General features: G+C 52.4%; 1 protein-coding gene across 5 annotated transcripts in view; it reads right to left on the reverse strand.

The window, feature by feature from the left end:
* The window catches only part of ABCG1 (ATP binding cassette subfamily G member 1), an 81,161-nt gene that overhangs the window by 18,904 nt on the left and 50,558 nt on the right, over positions 1–11,699 (reverse strand). For all 5 annotated transcript variants that reach the window (XM_025378975.1, XM_025378972.1, XM_025378970.1 and 2 more), the window contains exons 3-5: positions 6,832–6,949; positions 4,535–4,667; positions 497–547 (exon numbers count right to left, since the gene is read on the reverse strand). In XM_025378975.1, the coding sequence (XP_025234760.1) occupies positions 497–547; positions 4,535–4,667; positions 6,832–6,949 (302 nt within the window). The remainder of the gene's footprint in view (positions 1–496; positions 548–4,534; positions 4,668–6,831; positions 6,950–11,699) is intronic.

The raw sequence follows: 11,699 nt of genomic DNA on the forward strand, positions 1-11,699 counted from the left end.
TCCTGGAAACATATTTATTTTCTTTTTTAAGAGGCTGGTTAATAACACGTAAGAACTAAATTTCTTCTTGCAAGTGTAGGTGGGTGGAGGGTAGTTATTTTTAAACGAATGACTAACCATCTTCATTGTTACTGTCTTATAAAAAAATCTAATATCGATCATATTAAACACTAAAAGGGGCAGCACTCTTAGTCTAACCCTGAAGCTGGCATCTTCTGGCCCCATGAGTGCCAAGGTTGTTGTCCCTCACGTTACATTCTGACTCCTGCATCTGAGAATCAAAGCCATGAACATGTGCACCAGATCTGCCTCTTTTGGCCTCTGGCTGCCACAGGCCATAGCATTCCCTGAAATGTCACCTGTCCCACATATGGAAGGCAAGGCAAAAACAAATCAACAAAGAAAAGCCAGTGCCAAAATGCCCCTGCAGGCACACTGTCCACATGCACTTCTTGCACTTTCTGGACCACTTGTGGGCCCCGAACAACCCACTTACCATCTCCCTTCTGCCTTCATCCTTCTCCTGAAGCTTCAGATGTGCCGACACCTGCAGGGGACAAGGACAACAGTGTAGAAGCAGAACAGATGGCCACCAGCAGTGTGAGCCTCACGCCCGCACTGCAGGCCACGGTACAGCTAGCCACGGTGCAGCTACCCACAGTGCAGCTACCCACAGTGCAGCTAGTCACAATGCCACTAGCCACAGTGCAGCTAGACACGGTGCTGCTAGCCACAGTGCCACTAGCCACGGTGCAACTAGCCATGGTGCAGGTAGCCATGGTGCAACTAGTCACAGTGCAGCTAGACACGGTGCAACTAGCCACGGTGCAGCTAGCCACGGTGCAACTAGCCACGGTGCAGCTAGACACGGTGCTGTTAGTCACAGTGCAGGTAGCCACGGTGCAGCTACCCACAGTGCAGCTAGCCACGGTGCAGCTAGTCACAATGCCACTAGCCACAGTGCAGCTAGACACGGTGCTGCTAGCCACAGTGCCACTAGCCACGGTGCCGCTAGCCACGGTGCAGGTAGCCACGGTGCAACTAGCCACGGTGCAGCTAGACACGGTGCAACTAGCCATGGTGCAGCTAGCCACTGTGCAACTAGCCACGGTGCAGCTAGCCACGGTGCAACTAGCCATGGTGCAGCTAGACACGGTGCTGTTAGCCACAGTGCAGGTAGCCACGGTGCAGCTACCCACGGTGCAGCTAGCCACAGTGCAGCTAGTCACAATGCTGCTAGCCACAGTGCAGCTAGACACGGTGCTGCTAGCCACAGTGCCACTAGCCACGGTGCAACTAGCCACAGTGCAGCTAGCTGATCACCATGGAAAACCCAGGAGTTCTTGGCTTCCAATGCCCCCTGCTTTAATAATGGTAGGATCGCAGGAGAGCAGTCCATGTGCTATGCTTCCTGCTGTCTCAGTTGAATTCTCTGCTGTACCCAGGAGAGAAGTCAGATGTGGGCCATTCAGAGGTAAGACAGCCCCAGGCATCAGGGGCTTGGCGACCAGCCTGGGCAGAACCAGTGCTGTGAATTAGGAATTCCACAAACCGCCTGTTAAACTGCTGAGGCTTGAACTTATCCACAGGGAGAGTCTTTACAACACAGGAATTTACGAGGGCAACACACCAGGATGCCGCGTTTTGTTGTGTTTTTTGAGATCCCGTTTGCTAACACAGCACTGGGCTCCTGGCCCCGCTTGGGAAAACCTAGAGTAGATCGTCATTGTGCAGGACTGGCCTTGCTTCCACCCTCCTGCCTCCTGTGGTCATGGGCAAACATGCAGCCTCCGTTTCCTCACAGGTACAATAGTGAGGTGAAGCTCTGTCCACCCCATTAGCTAGCAAAGTTGCTGTGAGGATCAGAGGAGAGCGTGAGATGCAGGGTGGTGGAGGGGGCAGCGGGTGGCAAAGAGGTCTCAGGCCCCAGAGTTGGACCAGGTCAGGCCCGCGCTCCTGGGCAGGGCCAGCTGCCTGCCATGTGCCACTGTCTGCCATTTCTCAGTCTGCCTGGTGGTGAGCGTGAAAAGCATAAAAATGCACAACTGCGTCTGATGTGGGATTGGGACTCCGCAACAGGTGGCCAGTGCCTCCTCCATGTGAGACAGGACCTTGCGTGGTAACACATACCATTGCCTCAAAGTACTTCTCCAGGGCCCCATGAAATTCTCAGAATCAAAATCGAACTGAATTTGATTCTGAAAATAGATCATTTCACAGCAGGTTCAGTGGCGAAGTTGGGAGAAGACAGCGGGAGTCCCTAGTCGCATGTGTGGAGAATACAGCCATTGAGCTGGGGTCCCAGCGAAGAGTCTCGAGCACATGGCCATGGGGTTCACTCAAGAACTCACTGAGAAGCCAAACTCGGGCTACCCAAGATGCAGGAGCTGCTCAGGAATCAATAGAGTGTGCGTGGAGCTTGCACTTAAGGCATACATGGAACAGTGAACATTAGGGTCAAGAAAAACTTCAAAGTTGTTTTGCAGCTGTTTGCCAACTCCTCAGAGATCCTCTGTGCCCCACCTGAACGTCCATTTGGAGGCCAGATCAACAGTCAGGGCTCCACGGGGCACACACCACCCAGGGAGGCTGGGCCCAGGGGAATGGCGTCCGCTTACCCACAGAACACACAAGACCAGGGAACGTGATTGGGAACAGTCCCACAGGTTCTCCTCTTCCTGTTTCCCCACAAAGAAGCTTAGGGAGCAGATCATGTGTCTGCAAATGTAACCTGCTTCTCTTTGCTGAGTTAAGAACCCCTTGGTATTGCCCTTCACATGACATGCTGGGCAGCTGCCACCCTCAGACACCACGGGGAGAAAGCTTTGCCCAACCCAAGTCAGGAATGCCTAACCCAAGTCAGGGTCTCTCCAGGTGGAAAACCAAGGTGAACCCCCATCTACTGACCAAAGTACAGAGCAGACCAAGCTGAGGATGTCCCCCTAGGGTAGCAGGAGAGAAATGAAGGCTGAGGACTCTTTTTTTGCAGCGAACAAGGAGGAAGCAGAAATGTAAACAGTCCCCCACACAAAGCCAGCCATGATTGGCAACTGGAGCTGAACGCTGATTTTCAATCTCCTCTTAATGGGAGGATTCTTATGGCTGCCTCTGCTCACAATTAGGTCCATGCAGTATCAGTACAATGAGTTAGGCCTTAAAAAAAAAAATGGTCCCCGCCGGGAGCGGTGGCTCATACCTGTAATCCCAGCACTATGGGAGGCCGAGGTGGGCAGATCACGAGGTCAGGAGTTCAAGACCAGCCTGGCCAACGTAGTGAAACCCCATCTCTACTAAAAATACAAAAATTAGCCGGGCATCGTGGTGGACGCCTGTAGTCCCAGCTACGTGGGAGGCTGAGGCAGAAGAATCACTTGAACCTGGGAGGTGGAGGTTGCAGTGAGCAGAGATCATGCTACTACATTCCAGCCTGGGTGACAGAGTGAGACTTTGTCTCCAAAAAAAAAAAGGGCCCTGGAAGCCCAGAGGCATGGCACTTGGCTGGGTCATGGTCTGTCCAAGGAGCACAACCAGCTATTCCAGAAACCCAGGCAGAGGATATCCCCTGGACACTTCTGTGGCCCCAAGAGGGAAAAGTATTTTTAAACTTCCCCAGATAATGGACTTACCCACAGAGGACATAAGTGAAGACACTATGGGGAGGCTTACTAGGAGTGAAAAGAAACAGTGACCAAGTTGAACTGATTAGGCACCAACTGTATGCCAGAATTCTACTCCACCTTCCCTGTATTTTTCCTTTCAATATTTACACCAACCCCTTACGGTCTTGCAGATGAGGACACTGAGGCTGTGAGGGTAAAGCAGGTGTACAGCAAGGAAGCCGAGTTGGCAATTAAAGGTGCGCCTTTGGAAGCAGACAGCTCTGGCCACGTGTGGCCATCAGCAGCCGTGTGACCCTGGGCTCCTGGCTTGACTGGGGGAAGCTCCATTTCCCATCCACTTTCTTGGGATGACCTATCTGGTGTGTGTAGAGCTATGCACTCGGGGCCTGGGACCCAGGAGATGCTTGGCCATTGCTGGTTTCATTTTCCCACCTGGGAGGCAGGTGAGTCAGAGGAATAGACCCTTGGGGTCCTGAGCAAGGCACCAGGTGAGTGGGTGCTTGGGCCAAAGACACAGAACTCAAGGATGGCTGACAGGAACGAGAATCCCAAGCTCTGGCCTGCAGGGGAAATAGGATGGTGGCTGCCCTGGATAGGATCACCCAAGCCAGCTGGGTTAATAACCTTCTGAGAAACTTGACCCCAACCCTGCCAAACAAGGTCCATTGAACTCACAGTCTTGGGGGGTTTTGGGATGACGCTACCTGTCCCAGTAGCAAGTCTGGTGTTAGAACTCCACTAGAGGGAGGGTGCTGGTCCCATGCAGGTTGTGTGGCAGAGCCCTTGGGTCCCCCACAGCTGGGCACTTGGCCAGTGCTGTGTCTAATGTGGGGACTGGGGGCAGGTGGCAGGGGCGGAGCGGGACGGGGCGGGGCGGGGCGGGGCGGAGCAGGGCCGGGCGGGGCGGAGCTCACCATCATGGCTTCCTGCACAGTGAGGTGTGGCAGCAGCATGTCATCCTGCATGATGTAGCAGGACACCTTCCGGAAGCAGCGCAGGTCCCGGGGCAGGCCGTTGATGAGGACGGCCCCCTTCATGCCCGTCTCCCTGCAGAGCCAAGGACAGGAGAAGCCATCAGCCGGGCTCCTGCTCCTCCTCCACCTCCCGGGGCAGGAGACGGGAGCCAGAGAGGGGGGCTTGCCTCCCAGCATCTTCCCAGCTGAACCACTGGCCACAGGGACCCCGAGCGGCAGAAACGGACCGGACCTCGCTAGCACTGCAGCAATCAGGAGGAAGAAATTCTACAGAGAAAGCACCCAGTGGGAAGAGAAAGCTGCACACAGGCCTCTGTGGGATGGCATGTTTATACTAGGGTTAACGGCAGCACTTTCTTGACCCACCAAACAAAGATACGCAGGGATGGTCCTATACGCAGCTGTGAGGTCGGGATGTACAGCCCCCGGATTTGTGGGGGTTTGTAACATTGGCTTCTGAACAATTCTGTGTGTAGCTCAGGCTGCACCCAACTGCCCAAAGGCCAGACCTCTGCAGACTTCAGGCCTGGGAAGGAGCACCAGCAGAGAGGGGCCTGGACTGGTTTAGCCGAGTGCATGGCCCTTCTTCACCAGGGAGAATTCTCTCTGCTGAGCAAGCTGAGCGCCTCCCGGGTGCTCCTGTGAGGCGGGCAGTGCCTCACCAGGCACACTCATTCACTAGCTGGTTCATCAGCTCACTGTAGACCTACTGTGTGCCTCTGCCACCTGCCGTCGTGGGAGCATCAGTGCAGCCTGGGAGCTGGTGCATGCCACAGGCAGTCTACACACTATACTTCTGAGGATCCAGTCATTCCAGCCCTACCTCCTAGATGTTATGGAGAATAAAACAGACGCAAATCTATGGAGACTAATGAAAGCATGTCTAGCTTCCAACTTTACTCAGTTTGTTACTATGACTGTGGGTCTGCGGCCGGGTCCCTTCTCTCCTTCGGGCACAGGCTGGGGTCAACTGGCTTCCCCTGGATCCCCAGGTCTGAAGGCCCTGTCCTGAGTGGCCTCCGCAGCTCCGGGATGCCAAGCATTCATACAGGCTGCGAAGAGCTGTGGGTGTATTGACGAACTGAGAAACCGCCACGCCTGCAGGAATACTCACTCCCCTCTGGCCCTGCATCACTCTGAGAATTCAGCTTTAACCTTTAGATGTGACTGTCACAGGCAGGAATTTGCCATAAGTGAGATTTTTTCGAATCCCAATTTCCGGCATTAAGGCGTAATTCAGAAGCTCTAAGGAAAAAGGTGATATTTGCCATTTTTCCAGTAAATGAAATTGTTACTATTATTACTATTTGCCAAAGTTAGTAAATAAAACCAATCAGACATGAAAATAACTGACTTTAATAGAGCATCTTCTAAACACTTCTAAAGATTCTAATCTAAGTTTTCTAATCATTCCCAAATGGACGACATTGAACACAATGGTCGCCGACCTTCTTTGTTGTTGTTGTTGTTTGTGTGTTTTTGAGATGGAGTCTCGCTGTTGTCACCCAGGCTGGAGGGCAGTGGCACGATCTCGGCTCACTGCAACCTCTGCCTCCTGGGTTCAAGTGATTCTCTTGCCTCAGCCTCCTAAATAGCTGGCACCTGCCACCACGCCCAGCTACTTTTTCTGTATTTTTAGTAGAGATGGGATTTCATCATGTTGGCCAGGCTGGTCTTGAACTTCTGACCTCAGGTGATCCACCCACTTCGGCCTCCCAGAGTGCTGCCATTATAGGTGCGAGCCACCACACCCAGCTCAAACTTCTAAACAACTAAGACCACCACAAGCTTCAGCCAAACAGTTCTCATCCTCTTCCGAAAATGCCTTGTCTCTCTTCAACTTGCGTTCACTCCTGTTCTCTCCAAGTTCTCTGACCACCCCTCTCTCTGACCTTGACCTTCCTACCTCTTCCTGTCCCTTTGGCTGGGCTGAGCTCATCCAGGGTGCTGCTGTGGCCACTGTGCCCAGGGACCCCTCTCTGAATGTGGGTCTCCACCCATCACGTGGCCCTTGGCGAGTGCAACCTCTCAAGGTCACTCTCTCCCCTGGACCCAGTTTCCTTCACAGATTCCAGAGCTTTCTGATCCTAAATCCACCTTGTGCTCCGCTGGAGCCTGTGTGTACAGAGCGTTCAGAAGTCACTGCCATAGACCACAGCCTGCTCCAGGTGACGGAGCTGACGGAAGGAGCTGCACTATCCCCATTGCTGGCCTGACACCCGGGCAGGGCTGCTCACCTGTATCCGGCCAGGATGTTCATTAGCGTGGACTTCCCAGCCCCGGAAGGGCCCATAATGGCCACCAGCTCACCACTATTGAACTTCCCGGAAATTCCTTTCAGAAGGGTCTTGTATCCTGCAAAAAGCAGATCATATTCATATTCGTTTCATTTTGTTTTATCTCTAATGCAGTAAATATGCAGATGTTCAAGTACACACGACTGAGGCCGAAGGCAACCTTTGACATGCACGGTAGAAAAGGCTGCATTCCAGGGAAGAACATGAACTTCGTGTCTTTTGAATTCCCTGGTCTATGTCTTCAGTTGCATTTCACGGGTTATAATAATGATAATAACTAGCACGTGTGTAATGCTTTAGCGCTTACAAAGCACTTTCCCACTCATCGTCTAGTCTGTAAGGAATCCACCATTCCTGTCTCAGAGTGAGGAAGCGATGTCCAGTGGGCCCAGGTGACTTGCCCAGGCCCTCGGCCAGTGTGAGCAGAAGCCAGCTCTGGGCTGCAGCACTACCGGCTTGCTCCTCCCCCGATATGCTATGCACGTGTCTGTATTAATTAATAATTCACTGACTGCATCTACAAATTATTTATGCTTTATATATTTATATAAGTATAAATTATGTATGTATGATTTATTTAGAAATAATCAACATATAATTAATCAATATATTATTAATCCCTTAATTAATAATTAAGAAAGTTTGTCATTTTGCAGCCACACCAAACTGCTTTGGAATTTCTGCCAAGTCTCCATCTCAGAGCTTTATAAAAGGAGAAAAGCTACACATCCCAAGCAGAGCCACGTTAATTTTTTTCAGCTAGACTGTTTAAAAGTGCTGTAAATAATAAAACAAAAGCAACTGGAGGCACAGATAATGACTCCCAATCCAGGGGCATGTCTCAGTGTAGTACCAGATCAGACTCCACCGTTAAATGATCAAGAATCATGTGAATGCAACTTCAGCTCCCACGCATTCCAGGGCACCTAATGAGACAGGGACCCTCGGGGTCCTTGGCCCAATCCCGGGTTTTCGGCTTTCTCCCGGTCCCCAGCTGGGCACCCAAGCCTGTATGTTTCCATAAGTCTGGCCCAGGGGAGTTTGCTTCCTGCTGTCTTCCTGTCTTTCGTAGACAGGACACCGGAAAATGTCAACCTGTCACTAGGTGCCGCCTTAATTTGGATGTGGAGTCCCTGAGGCCTTGTTTAGGGGAGTCGGAGAGCTGCGGAAGCCAGTCAGGAAGCTTGGGACTGCCACTCATTACAGAGAGGGCGGTTGTCGCCCCAGGGAGGGCCAGGAGGGTCATCCCAGCGGGGGTAGGGGCACAGGAAGAAAGGGCGGGGGCTGGAGAGCAGCTCAGAACTGCAGGTGAACCAGCTCGTACAACAGGACCGTGAATAACAATGCTTACAAACACACAGCACTTGAGGCCTAAACAGATGAGCAGGGCTGGAGGAGGACCAGGAACCCCAAGAACAGCCCTTACGCTGAGCTACGGGTACCCTTCAGTGGACAGGCAGACGGAAGAGCTGGGGACCACAGAGATCCTTCCTCCACAGGAGCAAGCTCCCTGCACCACGGAGTACCCAGGCCCCTGGGCACTCACGTGATATCACCGAGAAAGCGCTATATGCTGGGTACCTGCTAATTACTGCCTCTTGTCTATTCAGGGTGGAAGTGAGGCTGCTCCCCAGCAAACCTCCCTTAGGCTGTGTCCTCTCAAAGTTACAAGCTGCCTGAAGGAGCTGCCTGAAGACGCCTGGTCACTGAGCTCACCAGCAGCCATCGTCTGGCCATGGCCATGCCTCAGGTTCTCAGAAGCCTCTCTCCCTCCGTCCAGGGCAGGCAGGGCCCACGTCTCCTGCTGGGCACAGCCTCTGAGCTCTCACCTGTGACAGTGCCTGGGGCTGACCCTCAGGGCTGGAGTACTGGATGGTCACCCTGGCTGGAGGAAGCACACACAGGCTGCGATGACCCCCAGGACCCCAGGAACAGGACAGGGTGTGGAGGCGGGAGCATTCGGCCCTCGCATGGGAAAAGCAGGACAGGTGGTCTCAGGCTGGTTTTGCTATTGAGAACCACCAGACTGGAATTGCAAGAATATACACCAAACAGAGAGTGCACACAACTGGGGCTGCAGGCGTCCTCTCCACCTGGTCCTCATGGGGTCCAGCAGTGGACCCAAGGCCCAATTCGGGGCTGTACTTCTCTAATATTAGAAACCTGTTTTTCTTTCTTTCTTTTTTTTTAAAAGTCATGCATTTGGGATTGAAGAATCTTAAAAGTGGCTCTGGAAGCAAAGTCCAGTAAACATTAGTCTGCCCTGCTGTGGGACAGCCTGGGCGCAACAGCGACCCTATGCAGGTCTAAAAGTGAATCCCAAGCTGAGGGGCCCAGGAAACACCAGTTAGAGGCTTCCTGTCGTAGTCGGGTTTCCTGAGTATCCAACACACACACACACACACACACACACACACACACACACACACACCCCTCTCTATTTAAAGGAAATCATCCTCCCCGCAGAGCCCTGCATTTGGTTCCTCTTATAGAAATATAAAGTGAAGATGGGACCATCCTGCCCCGCCTGCCCTACTTACCCACCCTGAGCTCTGCTCAGCCCACTTCTTGGCATAATGGACATGCGCCTGCCTCCCTGTCCCTGTGGGCTCTGGTTCACAGGGCGTGTGGTCTTCCACTGTTTTTCTGGCTGGGATAAACACCCAGGATGACAAGTGTGGAGACTGCCAGAGCCAGGCCCACTGAAGGCCCATCAGCCCCGTGCAGGATGCCCAGGTTCAGTATTTGAAACAGCCAGATGCTAGCCCAGACCAGAGTTTAGACACAACCCAGACCAGATCAGAGCCGCAGACCAGAACAGCCAGACCAGAACTTAGAACCCAGACCAGACTCAGACAGAACTCAAATCAGACCCAGAGAGAATCCAGAGAGAACCCAGACCAGACCCAGACAGAACCCAGACCAGACCCAGACAGAACCCAGACCAGACCCAGACAGAACCCAGACCAGACCAGACAGAACCCAGACCAGACCCAGACAGAACCCAGACCAGACCCAGACAGAACCCAGACCAGACCCAGACAGAACCCAGACCAGACCCAGATAGAACCCAGACCAGGTCTAGAGAGAACCCAGATTAGACCTAGACAGAAGCCAGACCAGACCCAGACAGAACTCAGATCAGACCCAGATAGAACCCAGACCAGGTCTAGAGAGAACCCAGATTAGACCTAGACAGAACCCAGACCAGACCCAGACAGAACTCAGATCAGACCCAGATAGAACCCAGACAAGACCCAGATCAGACCCAGACAGAACCCAGACCAGACCCAGACAGAACCCAGACCAGACCCAGACAGAACCCAGACCAGACCCAGATAGAACCCAGACAAGACCCAGATCAGACCCAGACAGAACCCAGACCACACCCAGATAGAACCCAGATCAGACCCAGACAGAACTCAGATCAGACCCAGATAGAACCTAGACAGAACCCAGACCAGACCCAGACAGAACCCAGATCAGACCCAGACAGAACCCAGACCAGACCCAGACAGAACCCAGATCAGACCCAGACAGAACTCAGATCAGACCCAGATAGAACCCAGACAAGACCCAGATCAGACCCAGACATAACCCAGACCAGACCCAGACAGAACCCAGACCAGACCCAGACAGAACCTAGATCAGGTCTAGAGAGAACCCAGATTAGACCTAGACAGAACCCAGACAGAACCCAGGCCAGACCAGAGCCTCAGACCAGAAACTAAATGGAACTCAGATAAAAACTGCAGACCAGAACCCATGAGAGCGCTAGGCGGGGCAGGGCTGGCCTCTGTGAGCCTGGGTGGGAGGAGGGCTCCGCTCCCCATTTATTCCACTTTAATCAGTACCTGTTTCTCCCGCTTCCCTAGACTAACCCTAAAGTCTTTATCAATTGCTGGATTGTCTCTGAGCATTGCACGCTAAGAAGAAGTGATGCAGCTTAATCTCTTTTTTAAGGGAGATAAATTCATAGTCAATTAAGGCAAAAACAAGCCATAAGTTCAACCAGACTTCTCTGGGAAATGGAAAGAAATGGGAGGCGAGAACCAGAGGAGAGAATGGGGTCTGAGCAGGGCCCCAGGCACCAGACACCTGCTCAGGAATTAATTCCCTAAGTGACACTGGCAGTCTACGTTTCTTCTTGGGACCCTAACATCAACGTCTTTGAAAACAGGGAACTGGACAAGATGGTTTCTAGTGTCTTAATTACCCTAGAAAGGAAGCAAATGCTCTATGAGCCTGTGAAAATCCTTGCTCCGTAACACAAAATGTGGGAGCTTAGCAAGGGGCACAATTAGCAGTGCCAGGGGCTGTGGTCATTGCCCGACGACAGAGATGGGAGGATGACAGAAGAGTGCTCCAGATAACGTGGTGACGGACTGTCCTTGGAGCCGCAGACCTACATGATCAGAGAGGAGCAAATCCCTTGGGATATTCCAAAGACAACCCACAGAGTCTATCTCTGCCGCTTTTACGGTTTGTTCGCTAAGATGATGCATACTTGGGAGAGACGGGGACAGAGCATGCTGGTCCTTCGGAGCTACTCACTATAAAAGGAGCAGTGGAAGCCCCGTGATCCCAGACCCTCCTAATCAGACTCACCTTGGCTGAATTTCATATTGCAATTCTTTTATTTTATTTTATTTTATTTACTATGTATTTATTTTAGTTTTTAGTTTTTTTGAGACAGAGTCTCACTCTGTCACCCAGGCTGGACTGTAGTGGCGGGACTCAGCTCACTGCAACCTCCACCTCCTGGGTTCAAGCGATTCTCCTGCCTCAGCCTCCCAAGTAGCTGGGAC

This window comes from Theropithecus gelada, chromosome 3 (assembly GCF_003255815.1).
Source record: "Theropithecus gelada isolate Dixy chromosome 3, Tgel_1.0, whole genome shotgun sequence".
Lineage (NCBI taxonomy): Eukaryota > Metazoa > Chordata > Mammalia > Primates > Cercopithecidae > Theropithecus > Theropithecus gelada.